The 14,445-nt window shown below is 46.9% G+C and overlaps 1 protein-coding gene across 8 annotated transcripts in view; it reads right to left on the bottom strand.

Moving 5' to 3' along the window:
- Positions 1 to 14,445, bottom strand: part of POMT1 (protein O-mannosyltransferase 1) — a 50,489-nt gene that overhangs the window by 25,281 nt on the left and 10,763 nt on the right. For 3 of the 8 annotated variants that reach the window (XM_058159654.1, XM_058159659.1, XM_058159657.1), the window contains exons 10-19: positions 14,266 to 14,396; positions 13,705 to 13,800; positions 12,464 to 12,556; positions 11,251 to 11,347; positions 10,393 to 10,485; positions 8,606 to 8,726; positions 7,848 to 7,945; positions 7,349 to 7,462; positions 6,479 to 6,605; positions 4,151 to 4,328 (exon numbers count right to left, since the gene is read on the bottom strand). In XM_058159654.1, coding sequence (XP_058015637.1) covers positions 4,151 to 4,328; positions 6,479 to 6,605; positions 7,349 to 7,462; positions 7,848 to 7,945; positions 8,606 to 8,726; positions 10,393 to 10,485; positions 11,251 to 11,347; positions 12,464 to 12,556; positions 13,705 to 13,800; positions 14,266 to 14,396 — 1,148 coding nt within the window. Of the gene's footprint in view, positions 1 to 127; positions 2,195 to 4,150; positions 4,329 to 6,478; positions 6,606 to 7,348; positions 7,463 to 7,847; positions 7,946 to 8,605; positions 8,727 to 10,392; positions 10,486 to 11,250; positions 11,348 to 12,463; positions 12,557 to 13,704; positions 13,801 to 14,265; positions 14,397 to 14,445 lie in introns of those variants that run through there. The other 5 variants (XM_058159658.1, XM_058159655.1, XM_058159660.1 and 2 more) reach the window with 4 other exon arrangements.

Raw genomic sequence — 14,445 nt, 5'->3', positions numbered from 1 at the left:
AGACATCCAGGCCACCACCAAAGCGCTGTGCATGCTCTTGGAAAGCCTGGATCTGTGGGAGAGAAGAAAGAGACACACACACACAAAAAAGGAAATCGAGGCTCTAGAAAGAAGGCAGAGAAGAGCAACCAAGATGATTCGGGAGGCTAAAACAGCGGAAGAACGGTCGCTGGAATTGGGTAGGTGTAATTTAATGGAAAGGAAGACTAGGGGTGACATGACAGCAGTTTTGATCCAACTTGGATGTAATGTCCTTAAAACAAATCAAAATGAAGCTCAGTTGTGCGTGTGGCCTCCACGTGCCTTTATGACCTCCCTACAACCGCCTGGGCATGGCTCCCGATGAGGTGGCGGACGCTCTCCTGAGGGATCTCCTCCCACACCTGGACTAAACTCCTGGAACTCCCAACTCCTCCCAACTCCCAACTCCTGGACAGTCTGTGGTGCAACGTGGCGTTGGTGGATGGAGCGAGACACGACGTCCCAGATGTGGTCAGTTGGATCCAGGGCCAGTCCATAGCATCAGTGCCTTCGTCTTGCAGGAACTGCTGACTTACTCCAGCCCCATGAGGTCTAGCATTTTTTTTTTTTTTTAAATTTACATTTATATCCCGCCCTTCTCCGAAGACTCAGGGCGGCTTACAGTGTATAAGGAAATAGTCTCATTCTATTTGTATATATTTACAAAGTCAACTTATTGCCCCCCCAACAATCTGGGTCCTCATTTTACCTACCTTATAAAGGATGGAAGGCCGAGTCAACCTTGGGCCTGGTGGGATTCGAGCCTGCAGTAATTGCAGGCAGCTGTGTTTTTAATAACAGGCTATCTTACAGCCTGAGCCACCACGGCCCATCTCACAGCCTGAACCACCACGAGGAGGAACCCAGGCCCAACCGCACCAGCATATGGTCTCCCAAGGGGTGTGAGGATCTCATCCCGGTACCTAATGGCAGTCAGGCTACCTCTGGCGAGCCCATGGAGGGCTGTGCGGCCCCCCCCCTAAAGAAATGCCAACCCACACCATTACTGCCTAGTGATCAGCTGCCTAGCACCACTGAATTATCTGTAGCAACATGTTCTCGTAACATCAATACCATGAAACTAGTACCTCTTTTGTTTAGAGACTGAAATAAATTACTGATGATTTAAAGGAAAATGTGAAAAATTGTTTTCTTTGGAAGAAATAAAAATTTGGCTAATAATCTTTAAAAGTGAATGGCAAATGTTGTTCTCTACCAGAAAGTGTGAATGTTAACTACAAGTATTTGGGGCTCCATTCATTTCAGTGAAATTCAGAAAACAATCCAACAATATAATCATAGCAGATGTTTACTCTTATTCCTGATGTGATGTGTTTTGTGATGTGATTGAATTGGGAATTGTTGAATCAAGCAAAGGAAGTGAGAAGAGTTAAGCCTGAATCTTAATGGAACTTGCAGAAGCAAACAATAAGGAATAGAAGCCACTTTCTCTAAAATATCTATATTCCTGAAACAAATTAATGCATAGAAGGAAAAATCAATATAGCAGGGGTCCCCAACCCTTCTGTTGCCCCCCAAATCAGGGCAGGGCAGGGCAGCAGAACTTTCTCCACGGTGTCTCCAGACCCTTTCACACGTGCTCCGTGTGAACCTGCTCTCACCTGTGAAGAGCACAAGGCGCCAGTGGCGAAGTTGCCGACCTTGGTGTTCTCTGGCAAATGCCAGACGTCCTGCACGGTATTGGCCTGCAAGCACAACCCCCACCTGTGGACGTCGGGCCCTCACACCTCCACACCTCATGGAGTCCGTTTCTGACCGTTTGACCAGTTACATGTACATTTGTCTGAAATGGTGTAGAGTTTCCTGCCTGGGCAGGGGGCTGGACTAGAAGACCTCCAAGGTCCCTTCCAACTCTGTTATTATGTTATGTTATTTGTGGAGGTCATTTTGCAGGGCTCTGGCAGTGCTCCTCCTGTCCCTCTTTGCACAAAGGTGGAGGTAGCGGTCGTGCTGCTGGGTTGTTGCTCTCCTACGGCCTCTTCCCCGTCTCCTGATGTACCGGCCTGTCTCCTGGTAGCGCCTCCATGCTCTGGACACTATGCTGACAGACACAGCAAAGCTTCTCGCCACAGCTCGCATCGATGTGCCATCCTGGATGAGCTGCGCTACCCGAGCCACTTGTGTGCGTTGTAGACTCCGTCTCATGCTACCACTAGAGTGACACCACCGCCAGCATTCAAAAGTGACCAAACCATCAGCCGGAAAGCATAAGAACGGAGAAGAGGTCTGTGGTCACCTCCTTTATTGGGGATGTCTTGCTACCCCCGCCTATGCTTTCCACCTGTTGTCTATTCCATGTGCGCAACAGGATGTGGAATTGAATATCAATCAGTGTTGCTACCTAAGTGGACAGTTTGATTTCACAGAAGTGTGACTGACTTGGAGGTACATTGTGTTGTTTACGTGTTCCCTTTATTTTTTTGAGCAGTGTGTGTATATGTGCTAGACAACGTTTCGATGAGATCTCACTCATCATCTTCAGGCTTTGGCTTTGTTCTTACTTTGCTCACATAAGAACAAAGCCAAAGTCTGAAGATGATGAGTGAGATCTCATCGAAACGTTGCCTAAATACTTACCAAATACATACCAAAACCATATATATATTTATCATCATCAGGCTAGGTGCTTACAGCTTCGTATTTCTAGGAGAAATGTATGATCGCAGCTGTTTCTTCCTTTTAACTACTAGTGGGGGCTTGAACTGAAAATATATATATATATATATATTTGTTTTCTGAGGTTTTCGCAGGTGTTTGTATGTAGGTCTTTGGTTATTCGGGTTTTCTCCCGCGTAAAATTGGAAGTGTCTTGGCGACGTTTCGACGAAGTCTCGACGTTTCGACGAGATAGAAAAACGCCCACATAGCATGAACAAACGAGATGATACCTCCCGCCTACCAGCCATTTGGAAACCCGCCCTTATTGACAAACGAGTCCCTAACACGAGGAATGACACCACACCCACACTCACGAGGTCCACACAGGATGTCACCACCACACATCCACCCAGAAAGCAGACCCAAACCCACACTGATCATGAAGCACGACCAAGGACCAGAAGCCAGACCGCAGCTGCAACATTAGCCATTTCAAACCCCTCCAATCCATACATACAGCAGACAGACACCCACATGAAGCAGACAGACAGCAGACAGCAGACAGACACCCACATGAAGATGTAGCACGACCACAAACACGAAGCCAAACAACAGCAATGCAACTCACCAGCTCAAATCCCCCTGCAGCTCACATTAATCTGAGCACAACCAAGCCCCCACCCAAACAGGACACACCCCCAGCCAATCAGAGCACAAAAAAAACCCCATCCAATCAGAGCACAGCCAAGCTCCCACCCAATCAGTTCAAACCCCCACTAGCAGTTAAAAAGGAAGAAACAGCTGCGATCACACATTGCTCCCAGAAGCACGAAGCTGAAGCCTGAAGATGACGAATGAGACTTCGTCGAAACGTCGCCAAGACACTTCCAATTTTACGCGGGAGAAAACCCGAATAACCAAAGACCCACATATACAAACACCCGCGAGAACCTCAGAAAACATACACACACACATATACAAACACACATACACACACACATACATATATATGTAATCCTTGACTTACAATCACCGTTGAGCCCAAAATTTCCTTTGATAAGGTAAGACGCTGGTTAAGCGAGCTTTGCCCCATTTCATGCCACCGTCGTTAAGTGAATCAATGCAGTTGTTGAGTTAGTCAAGCAAATCCAGCTTCCCCCACTGACTCGGCTTGTCGGAAAGGTTGCAACCCCGGGACGCTGCGCCCGTTGTAGATACGAGTCACTTGCCAAGCGTTCCGAGTTTTGACCATGTGCCCATGGAGGGATGTTGCAGTGGTCGTTAAGTGTGAAAAAAGTTCAAGGGTCACTTTTTTCCCCCAGTGCAAGGTGTGTGTTCTAATGGTCAGTCAACGAACGGTCGTAATTCAGGGACCGTGTGTGTGTGTGTCTCTCTGTGTTTTCTTTCTTTTGCTTTGCTTCTGAGCTATTATTTTAAAAGCGATTTTAAGAATATTATTATTAAAACCAAGGAAAGAAGACAGGCGAGGTTCTGTGTTCGGCTGTCCTACCTGCAGAGGAAGTCGCTGGTGTGCTGCAGAACGATGGGGATCAGGAGGATTTGGAAAGTGACGGCCGGCAGGTAATGGTAAAGGAAGAGGTTCTTCTCCATCAGGAAGAAAGGCAGGTAGTTCGCGGCCCATCCGCCCACGCAGATCCCTCCGGCCAGGAGCCACTGCTGCCAAGTCTCTGCAGAGAAACAGGACAAGGAAATGGGCAAGTCAGTTTCTCAGCCGGAGAAAACGCCAGGACGGGGCACAGAGGAGAACAAGAAATGGACCTAGTGTCTTTATATGTTAATTTTTTTTCCAAGATTTACTAGATTTGGGTGAACAAATGCTTGTTGAAAGCCGTTCTGGTCTTTTCATTTCATACAGTTCTGCAGAGGAATGATGGAGTCTGTCATTTGCACCTCCATAACTGACTGGTTTGGTTCTGCAACCCAACAAGGCAGACACAGACTTCAGAGGATCATTAGAACTGCAGAAAAAACAATGGCTACCAACCTGCCTTCCATTGAGGACCTGTATACGGCACGAGTCAAGAAGAGGGCTGTGAAAATATCTACAGACCTCTCACATCCAGGACATAAACTGTTTCAACTCCTACCCTCAAAACAACGCTATAGAGCACTGCACACCAGAACAACTAGACACAAGAACAGTTTTTTCCCCGAAGGCCATCACTCTGCTAAACAAATAATTCCCTCAACACTGTCAAACTATTCACTAAGTCTGCACTACTATTAATCTTCTCATCGTTCCCGTCACCCATCTCCTCCCACTTATGACTGTAACTCTGTTGCTTGTATCCTTACAATTTATATTGATATTGCTTCCTAATATGATTTGATTGCTTATTTGTACCCCATGACTATCAATAAGTGCTGTACCTTATGATTCTTGATGAAGGTATCTTTTCTTTTATGTACACTGAGAGCATACACACCAAAGACAAATTCCTTGTGTGTCCAATCACACTTGGTCAATAAAATTATTCTATTCTATTCTATTCTATTCTATTCTATTCTATTCTATTCTATTCTATTCCATTCTATTCCATTCCATTCCATTCCATTCCATGATTCTTGATGAATGTATCTTTTCTTTTATGTACACTGAGAGCCTATGCACCAAAGACAAATTCCTTGTGTGTCCAATCACAGTGTCCAATAAAATTCTATTCTATTTCATGTAAATTCCCTTTTCCTTACTAAAAATAACGCATTCCTTACATAGTGTCTTTGAAAATATCGATGAATTTTGTTCTTAGCATACCATAAAAAAGCATGCCACCCTAATGGGAGATCATAACCTTCTAAATACCATAATCTTTTATGTCTGAGAGTTATCCATTGTTTCATCCATGCTTGGTAATATAACTCCCAAATCCTCAATTAATTTTGGATTCTTGCAACATTTTCAGTCTTATTCTAGCTTTTTCCCCTTGCCAACTAAATTTCAAAATGGTTGTTATTTAGCTCAACAAAACATTTTTTTCCTATTTTTATAAGTACCGTTTGGAAAAAAAAAAAGTAGTTTGGGTAAAATATTCATTTTTATAGTCGCTATTCTTCCTACCATTGATAATTGCAATTTTTTCCCCATTTCTCCAAAATCAATTTTATTTGGTGTAATAGCCTTATGTAGTTACTTTCTTTTATCGTTGTGCATCTTGCTATTAAATATATTCCCAAATATTTCCCTTTCTTAACTATCTGAAGATCTGTCTTTTTTGTCAATTCATATTTATTTTGGCTTATTTGTAAGATTTTTGACTTTTATTTTGGTAATGGACCAAAATGCCTTTTTGCCATCGCGTGCCAGGAGTGGGGAAGGGGGGGTCGTACGCACGCATGCCCACATCCGTAATTCTATGCGCCGCACCCCTGCGCATAATTCTATGCACACACACACACTGCTGCTGGCACACGATGGCCCGGTAGGCCCATTTTTCTCTTTCACCAGGCTCCAAAGCCTTTCTAGGAGTCTGGGGAGGGTAAAAACAGCCTTCCCCCTGCCCCAGAGGCCAGAAATGGCCCGTTTCCCTACTTCTGGTGGGCCCAGAAGGCCCGAAAATCTTGCGTGCCCACCAATATGGCTACGCGTGCCATCACTGGACCTAGGGGCATTTTACCATCTTGCAGGATGGGTGCAGCGAACCTGCAGACCTGCCCTAGCGGGAGAGTTCATCAAAGCAAGAGTCAGTCTGTCCATCAACAGACACAGGACCTGCAGGACCGGTTGCCCAAAGCTTCAACCTTCTACAACAGGTCTAGGCCAACCCAATTAAAGGGGGCTTGGATGGAAGATCAAGATGGGTTTGGAGAGATCCCAGACCTTCAGGGATATCCCGGATATTCCGCCGGCGGCGGAGCAGGTACCCCAGGAACAAAGTCACGTAGACGACGGTGGCTACGTTGGCCGATGTCCAGCTGACGAGGTTGCCCAGAAGGTGAATTTGAGCCTGGCCAAGAAAGATGGAGAAGATGCTTTGAGTTGCGTTACGTCGGCACTGAAAAAAAGGGGACTGAATGCGGTTTCAAAGTTATGACTTTTGCAGCATCTGATGGGCACGTTATAGTTTATATTTATGATGACATCCCGGGGGTGGAGAGGATCCCCCTTTGCAACCTCCTGACAAGCCAAGTTCATGGGGAAGCCAGAGTCACTTTTAACAATTGTGGTACTAACTTAACAGCTGCATTGATTTGCTTAGTGGCAAGAAAGGTCTCAAAATGAGGCAAAACACACTTAACCAAAGACCTTGCTTTGCAGTAGGAATTTTGTCACGGTTGTTAATCGAGGACTTGCCTGTACGGCTAAAAACGCAGCAGAACACGGGCTGCCGCCGCAGTGGGTTTCAACCGGTGTAACAACCGGTTCAGTTCGCGCATGCGCTTGCTCCGCGCAAGCTCAGTGCATTTCAGAACAGCTGAGCCGCAGCAACCCGCTCTGCCGCGAATATCAGCTGGGCTAAAAACAAACAAATATAGGTAGGTATAGCACAGCTGGGCGGGTGGGCCCAGCTGACAGTCGGAGCGAACCGGTTCGCTCTCAGCTCACTATCACTGCTACCGGTTCGTGCGAACTGGTAGAAACCCACTACTGCTGAAATTCTCTCTGGACCAAAGGGAGAGCTGGAGATTGCCCACGTGTATTCCAGAAAACATGCTTTCTAAAGCCCACGTAAAAATCTACTACACTCACCCCTGAGCTGGAATGGAACCAGTAAGCGATGTTGGTCTCCAGGGTGATCCAATCCAAGGGAGAGGAGCTGTATTTATGTTCCGTGTCCTCGTTTTTCAGGGTGAGGATCTTCCACTAGAACGAAACACAAGGAGTGGGTTCCGCAGACAAACCTACGAGAGATACAGCCCCTCGTTCCCAAGTTGTGAAACCGGCTGGCGGGATTTACACAACACACACTTAACGTTTCGGTTTCTTTAGGGGCTGCAACTTGGGTGTCGGCTCTGCCCGGTTCGGCTTGGCGCCTCATGGGCATCCTGCCATCCAGGGCTGGAAGGATGGAAGGGCAATAAAGCTGTCTACGTACGTGATTGGGCGGGGGGGGGCAGCGACAAAATCAATAAATGAATTTCAATTCCCAGAATTCCCTGGAGAAGCATGGCAGCTGCCGAGAATTCTGGGAAATGAAAGTCCACCCGGTGACTTTATCCAAGGCTGACTTTCCGGCCCTTTCTCTCACCTGCAGTTCGGTGAACTTGGCAATGAAGGTGAGATTCTGGCTGATGTTGATCTGAGTGGGCAGATGCAATTCTACCTCCCTCTCTTTCTGCTCATGGCCTGGAAAAGGTTTAAAACAAAAGAGATCTGACAAACCAGGTTAGTTGGGGGGCCAAACTTTCTCCCGCAATCCTTCGGGGTTGATCTCTAAACCCACCTGGGTTTAGACCACTGCTGACAGAAGACTATTTGGGTCAACGTATAGGTAGCCTTTGATTTACAAAGTGTTCATTTAGTGACCAAAGTTGCAACAGAACTGAAAAAAGCGACTTATGACCATTTTTCACACTTATGACCATTGTTGCATCTCCATGACCCATCAAAATTCAGATACTCGGCAACTGGCATGTATTTATTATGATGGTTGCTGTGTCGCAGGGGTCATGTGATCTGCTTTTGCGATCTTCTGACAAGCGTAGCCAATGAGGAAAGCCAGAGTCACTTAACAACCGTGTTACCCACTCAACAACTTAAGCAGTCATTCCCTTAACGACTGTGGCAAGAAAAGTCATTCAAACGGGGCAAACTTCACTTAACAACTGTCTTGTTTGGCAACCGGAATTTTTTTAGGATCAATTGTGGCCATTAAATCAAGGACAACCACTCCAGGTCTGGATTGAGTGGGACTTTTTTGGGAAGGTGGGGGGAAGACTTTCCAGAACTTTCCGGGGGATGGACAGACCTGGATTCACATGCAAAGAGATTTTCCTTAAAACTAACTTTTCCCATATCGGTGTTCCTCCACGTTCCACAACATGCTTTGGTGGTACCCCTTGGAGATCTTCTCGCCAATCACCTCCAGTTGTCGGTACCCCCACTCGGGGAGAGAGGCTCCGCTGAGCTGGACGGGAGAAAAAGAAAGGAATGGTTTAAAAAAAAAAAAAAGAACAAAAAAGAGGTTTCAAATGCCAACCAGATTTCAAGAGGTTGAAGGAGCTGGGAAACTCCATCTGTTGTGGCCCACCAGCAGATTTGGGCAGTGAGGAGGTTGGGGAGGAACCTGGGCCAGTCCTGGAGTCTGGGGAAAGCTCGGATGAGGGCTCTGCGTCAGAGGCAGAGAGGGGGCCAGGGCCGTCTGACAGTTTTCAGCTGCCTTCGGAGTCAGACATCAGTGAGGCAGAAGAACAGTTGGAGCCTGTTCCCAGTGTGTGCATGCGCAGAGCTGCCAGGAGAAGGGAACAGCTAAGGAACAAGGGTCGACTCAGGAGTAAGGCCACAGGTGGACGATGAATGGCCCCTCCCAGAGGGAATAAAAGAGGAGCGAAAGTGGAGGGGAGTTCTCAGGAGACAATTAGTTGGTTCGTGAGTCTCTGAGATTCCTTGCCAAGTTTTGAAGACATCGGCCTGGCATCTCTCCAAGCCAGATAAGGTCTGAGACTGTCAATTCTCCCTTGAAAGACTTTGCTGGAGGTGAATGAGAGGAATTCACTGTTTGTTTAATAAAGGGGGTTTTGTCAGGACCAGGAGTCTGCTTCGTGCTTTTTGGGGAAGCCCAGGTCAGAAAAACCATCTAGCTGAACCCGTGGGGCGATCAGTGGGGTGATTCGAGGTAGACAAGGGGCTCAACCATAAGGAGTAAAACTTTACTGTAAGGTTACACAAGTTAGAAACTCGCAAAGCGGAAAGTTATCTCCCCCCCCTCCTTTTCTTATATTCTCTGGAGAACTTGGGAGGGTCCATTCTAACATGCTTCCCACACCCGTTTTACTTTGGTGGGCTGCGATGCCTTTTATCCAATGGCTTGTTGTCCAGACTGCTTCCTGTCTCCTAAGTCCGTTCCCAAATACAGACAGTCCTCAACATATGACCACAATCAGAACCGGAAAATTCACCCTGAAGGAGTGTTGTTGAGAAAAGCATCATAGGACCGCATCTGATTTTACAATTATTATTATTATTATTATTTTGCTACGGTCGTTAATTGATTATTTTTTTGGTTTTGCTACGGTCATTAATTAAGACTCCGACTTGCAATTGATGTGGATTGTTGTTGGGAGTTGCAAATGGTGATTGCAGGCACGCTGCGACCGTCGTTAAAAGGGGAAGGACCAGCGGTAAGCCGCTTTGGTCCGGCACTGTCGTAACTTTGATGGCTCGCTAAACAAATGGTCATAAACTGAGGACTAGCTGTATCACGACATGCTCAGTTACTTATGAAAGTTAAAAAGCCAACCACAAAAGGTCAATTTATTCTCTAAAGCCCCTGAAGGCAGGACAAGAAGCGACGGATGGAAACTAATCAAGGAGAGAAGCAACCTAGAACTAAGGAGGAATTTCCTGACAAGTGAGAACAATTAACCAGTGGAACAGCTTGCCACCAGAAGTTGTGGATGCTCCAACGCTGGAGGTTTTTAACAGGAGACTGGACAGCCATTTGTCTGACATGGTAGAGGGTGGCTGGACTAGAAGACCTCCAAGGTCCCTTCCAACGCTCATTCTGACTACATGCCTTCTCTGCACCATTGGCTGCAAGAAACGTCAGAGGTTGAGACCCCAAGCCCACTCACCTTTAAGACGGCCGACGTGTTGACGTGGACCAGTCTGACTTCGGACAGGATCGTTTTCCAAATCTCATTATCCGAGTCGCGGTTCACAATTTCCTGTGTATTTGAAAGAGACGCTTCCTGATGCCCCGTTTGGCTAACACTCCGCCTTCGTTGCTCCTCCCGCGTCATCAGATTCAGCATCTGATTATAACTGGCTTAGGAAAGGGATTAAAGAGCCAGGATAGCGCCACGGTGGTGCAAGTGGTTAGAATGCGGTATTGCAGGCTGACTCTGCCGACTGCCAGCGGTTCGATCCTAACCAGGCTCAAGGTGGACTCAGCCTTCCGTCCTTCCGAGGTCGGTAAAATGAGGACCCAAAATGGTTGGGGGCAAGATGCTAACTGCTTAGAGAGGGCTGTGAAGCGGTATATAAATCTAAGTCCTTCCTTCCTTCGTGTGCAGGCTAATTCTGCCGACTGCCAGCAGTTCGATCCTGACCGGCTCCATCCTTCCGAGGTGCGTAAAATGAGGACCCAGATTGTTGGGCGCAAGAGGCTGACTCTGTAAACCTATTAGAGAGGGCTGTAAAGCACTGTGAAGCGGTATATAAGTCTAAGGGCTATTGCTCTTCCTGCCTGCCTGCCTCCTTCATTCCTTTCCTCCCTCCATTCCTTCTTTCCTCCCTCCCTCCTTCTTCCATCCTTCCAAGGTGGGTAAAATGAGGACCCAGATTGTTGGGGGAAACGTGCTGACTCTGTACACTGCTTAGAGAGGGCTGTGAAATCGCTACGATATTGCTGTGTTTATTTTTTTAATTTTTATTAGTTCAGTCCAACTTTTATCAACCAACCCCTTTAAATTCTACAGCCTGGCACTTACCACCCTCCAGAGATTCTGAGCGGGCATGGAAATGTTGTAATCGATGTAACACGATACCTCCTGGGAGTGTGGGCTGAGGGGCGCAGCCACGTCATGCCTGCAGAGCGGAGAGAAGCGAAAGGAAGAGAATAGTTGCAGTTCAGGGTTGAAATGTGAGGTCCCTGGTGCTCTCTTTGCTGGGTGGCTTCCTTGCAGGCGTTTCACCACCCAGCTAGGTAACATCATCAGTGTTAGAAGGAAGTGGAGTGTGGGAGGAGGAGGAGAACGATGGGTGCTCTCTGAGCTTGGTTGTTTTCTTGCAGACATTTCACGACCCAGCTAGGTAACATCATCAGTGCTGGAAGGAAGGAAGGAAGGAAGGAAGGAAGGAAGGAAGGAAGGAAGGAAGGGAGGGAGGGAGGGAGGAGGAGGAGGAGGAGGGAGGGAGGAGGAAGGAGGAGGAAAAGAAGGATTATGGGGTCCTCGGTACTCTCTGAACTTGGTTGTTTTCTTGTAGACATTTCACGACCCACCTAGGTAACATCATCAGTGTTAGAAGGAAGGAAGGAAGGAAGGAAGGAAGGGAGGGAGGGAGGAGGAGGAGGAGGGGAAAAGAAGGATTATGGGAAGGATCTCTGAGCTTGGTTGTTTTCTTGCAGACATTTCACGACCCAGCTAGGTAACATCATCAGTGTTAGAAGGAAGGAAGGAAGGAAGGAAGGAAGGAAGGAAGGAAGGAAGGAAGGAAGGGAGGGAGGGAGGGAGGGAGGGAGGGAGGGAGGGAGGGAGGGAGGAGGAGGAGGGGAAAAGAAGGATTATGGGAAGGATCTCTGAGCTTGGTTGTTTTCTTGCAGACATTTCACGACCCAGCTAGGTAACATCACCAGTGCTAGGAGAGCATCAAATAGCAGTCAGAAAGCAGGATTAAAACTGCTTCATTGCACAACACATGGACGGACTTCATCGTCTCAGCTAAGTGTCAAAACGCTAGAGAATTCCTGGCAGCCTGGAGGCACTCAGACAATTCTCACCCGACGGCCCGAGAAATTAGGGAGGGTCTCTTTCAAGCCCCTTGCCCAGCCCCGTTACAGAGTTGGGGGCTGAGCTGCCTCTTACCTGACCGTTCCCTTGCCAGCATCTCTGGGCGCAGCCTCCAAGGGCATCCCCACATAACCATTACAGCAGTTTCGAGATGACGACACACGGCTAGAAGCCGAAGAAGAAAAGGGCTTACGTGTTAAGGTAGCGGGTTGTGATTCCGTGGACCAGTTGCACAAGGTTGCCGTGTCGCACAGGCCTTGGCGGGTTGCTAGCTACCAGCTGCTGCCTGTTTGGGAGAGGCAGGAAAACGGAGGCTTCAACCCAGCCAGATCGAAGTGCATCAAATCCATTAAGTGTGGCTGTAATGTGGTTATTTATTATCGTTTTGTTATCTTTGTTACTTCTCCCTTTTACTGTTGTTGTTGTTGTTGTTGTTGTTATTATTATTATTATTATTATTATTATTAATCGTTTCATAGTTCCCATCGCCAATCTCTTTCCACTTATGACTGTATGACTATAACTTGTTGCTGGCAATCCTTATGATTTATATTGATATATTGATCATCAATTGTGTTGTAAGTGTTGTACCTTGATGAAGGTATCTTTTCTTTTATGCACACTGAGAGCTTATGCACCAAGACAAATTCCTTGTGTGTCCAATCACACTTGGCCAATAAAAATTCTATTATTTTCTGGAGTGGTGCGGTGGCCTAGAGATGGAGCTCTCGCCTCACAATCAAGAGGCTGTGAGTTCGATCCTAGGTAAAGGCAGCTATTTCTCTCACTGGGCACAAGGAGAATAGATATCTGCTGAACAAAACTCCGCACTGGCAACAGGAAGGGCATCCGGCCAGTAAAAAAACACTAGCTCCATTCAAGATTCCACCTCACAAGGGATTAAATGAAGGCGATGATGATTATTTTATTTATTATTTTCTCTATTTATTTTCTCCATTGCCTTGCAAATATCCTGAGCGCGTCTGTGCCGGAAACCAATTCCTTGCGTGTGCAATCACACTTGGCCAAATAAAGCACAGGGAATCCTCGACCTGCGGCCATAATTGAGCCCAGAAAAATTATGTCGCTAAGCGAGAAATTTCTGAAGTGAGTTTTGTCCCCATTTTACGACCTTTCTGGCCACCGTGGTTTTAAGCGAATCGCTGCAGCTGTTCAGTTAGCAACAGGGTCGTTAAGCGAACCTCCCCTCACCCTCCACCGTTGACTTTGCTCGGGGACGAATCACACGACTGCAACCGTCATAAACGCGAGTCACTGCCAAGCGCCTGAATTTTAAATCACATAACCATGGGGACTTTGCAGCGGTCGTTAAGTTCGAAAAACTTGTCGTAAGTGACTTTTTTCGGTGTCTTGTAACTTCGAACGGTCACTAAATGAACTGTCGTAAGTCGAGGACTAGCTGAAGAGGCCTACCTTCCAGGATCCTTGATGATCCACCAGTTATTCACGTCTTTAAAAGGATAGCAGGTCACCTGCTGCTGATGGGAACTGCCTCGTCCGTTTTCATACCTGGGGGAAGACACGGAAGAGACATAACCAGCCCTTCGGAAAAGAAGGAACGCGAGATAATCAGCCTTCCATCCTTTATAAGGGAGGTAAAATGAGGACCCAGATTGTTGGGGGGGCAATAAATTGACTTTGCAAAAATATACAAATAGGATGAGACTATTGCCTTACACACTGTAAGCCGCCCTGAGTCTTCGGAGAAAGGCGGGATATAAATGTAAACAAAATAATAATAATAATAATAATCTGAACGGCTCTTTTAGGTCACGGGAAAAATATTTTATTTTCTGCATTCAACAGGAAGAAAAGACAGAGGTATCAGCCCTTTGAGGCCAGCTAGATTAGAAAATAGACAAAGGAAAAGATTTTAGGGATCCCTGATGCTCTCTTGAGCTCGGCGGTGTTTGGTCTTGTTCCTGGGAACCGGGGTTGTACGCAATGTCCCGGGTGCAAAACTTCCCTTCTCACCTGATAGGGTAGGTATTCCGGTGGGAATGAAGCCAACACGGTAAGGGTTTGCCCAAGATATTCCTCAAAGTAATCTGGGAACCATAAGCCACTTCCAAGGGCTGCCCCTGAGTGATGCGAGAAAGCCCTCCCTAAAAAGAAACAAAAAACAACACACACACACACTGAGTCAAGGGGGAA

Source organism: Ahaetulla prasina, chromosome 16, assembly GCF_028640845.1.
Source record: "Ahaetulla prasina isolate Xishuangbanna chromosome 16, ASM2864084v1, whole genome shotgun sequence".
Taxonomy (NCBI): Eukaryota; Metazoa; Chordata; class Lepidosauria; order Squamata; family Colubridae; genus Ahaetulla; species Ahaetulla prasina.
The sequence above is the reverse complement of the archived record's forward strand: the minus strand, read 5'-3'. Positions and strand labels throughout refer to the sequence as shown.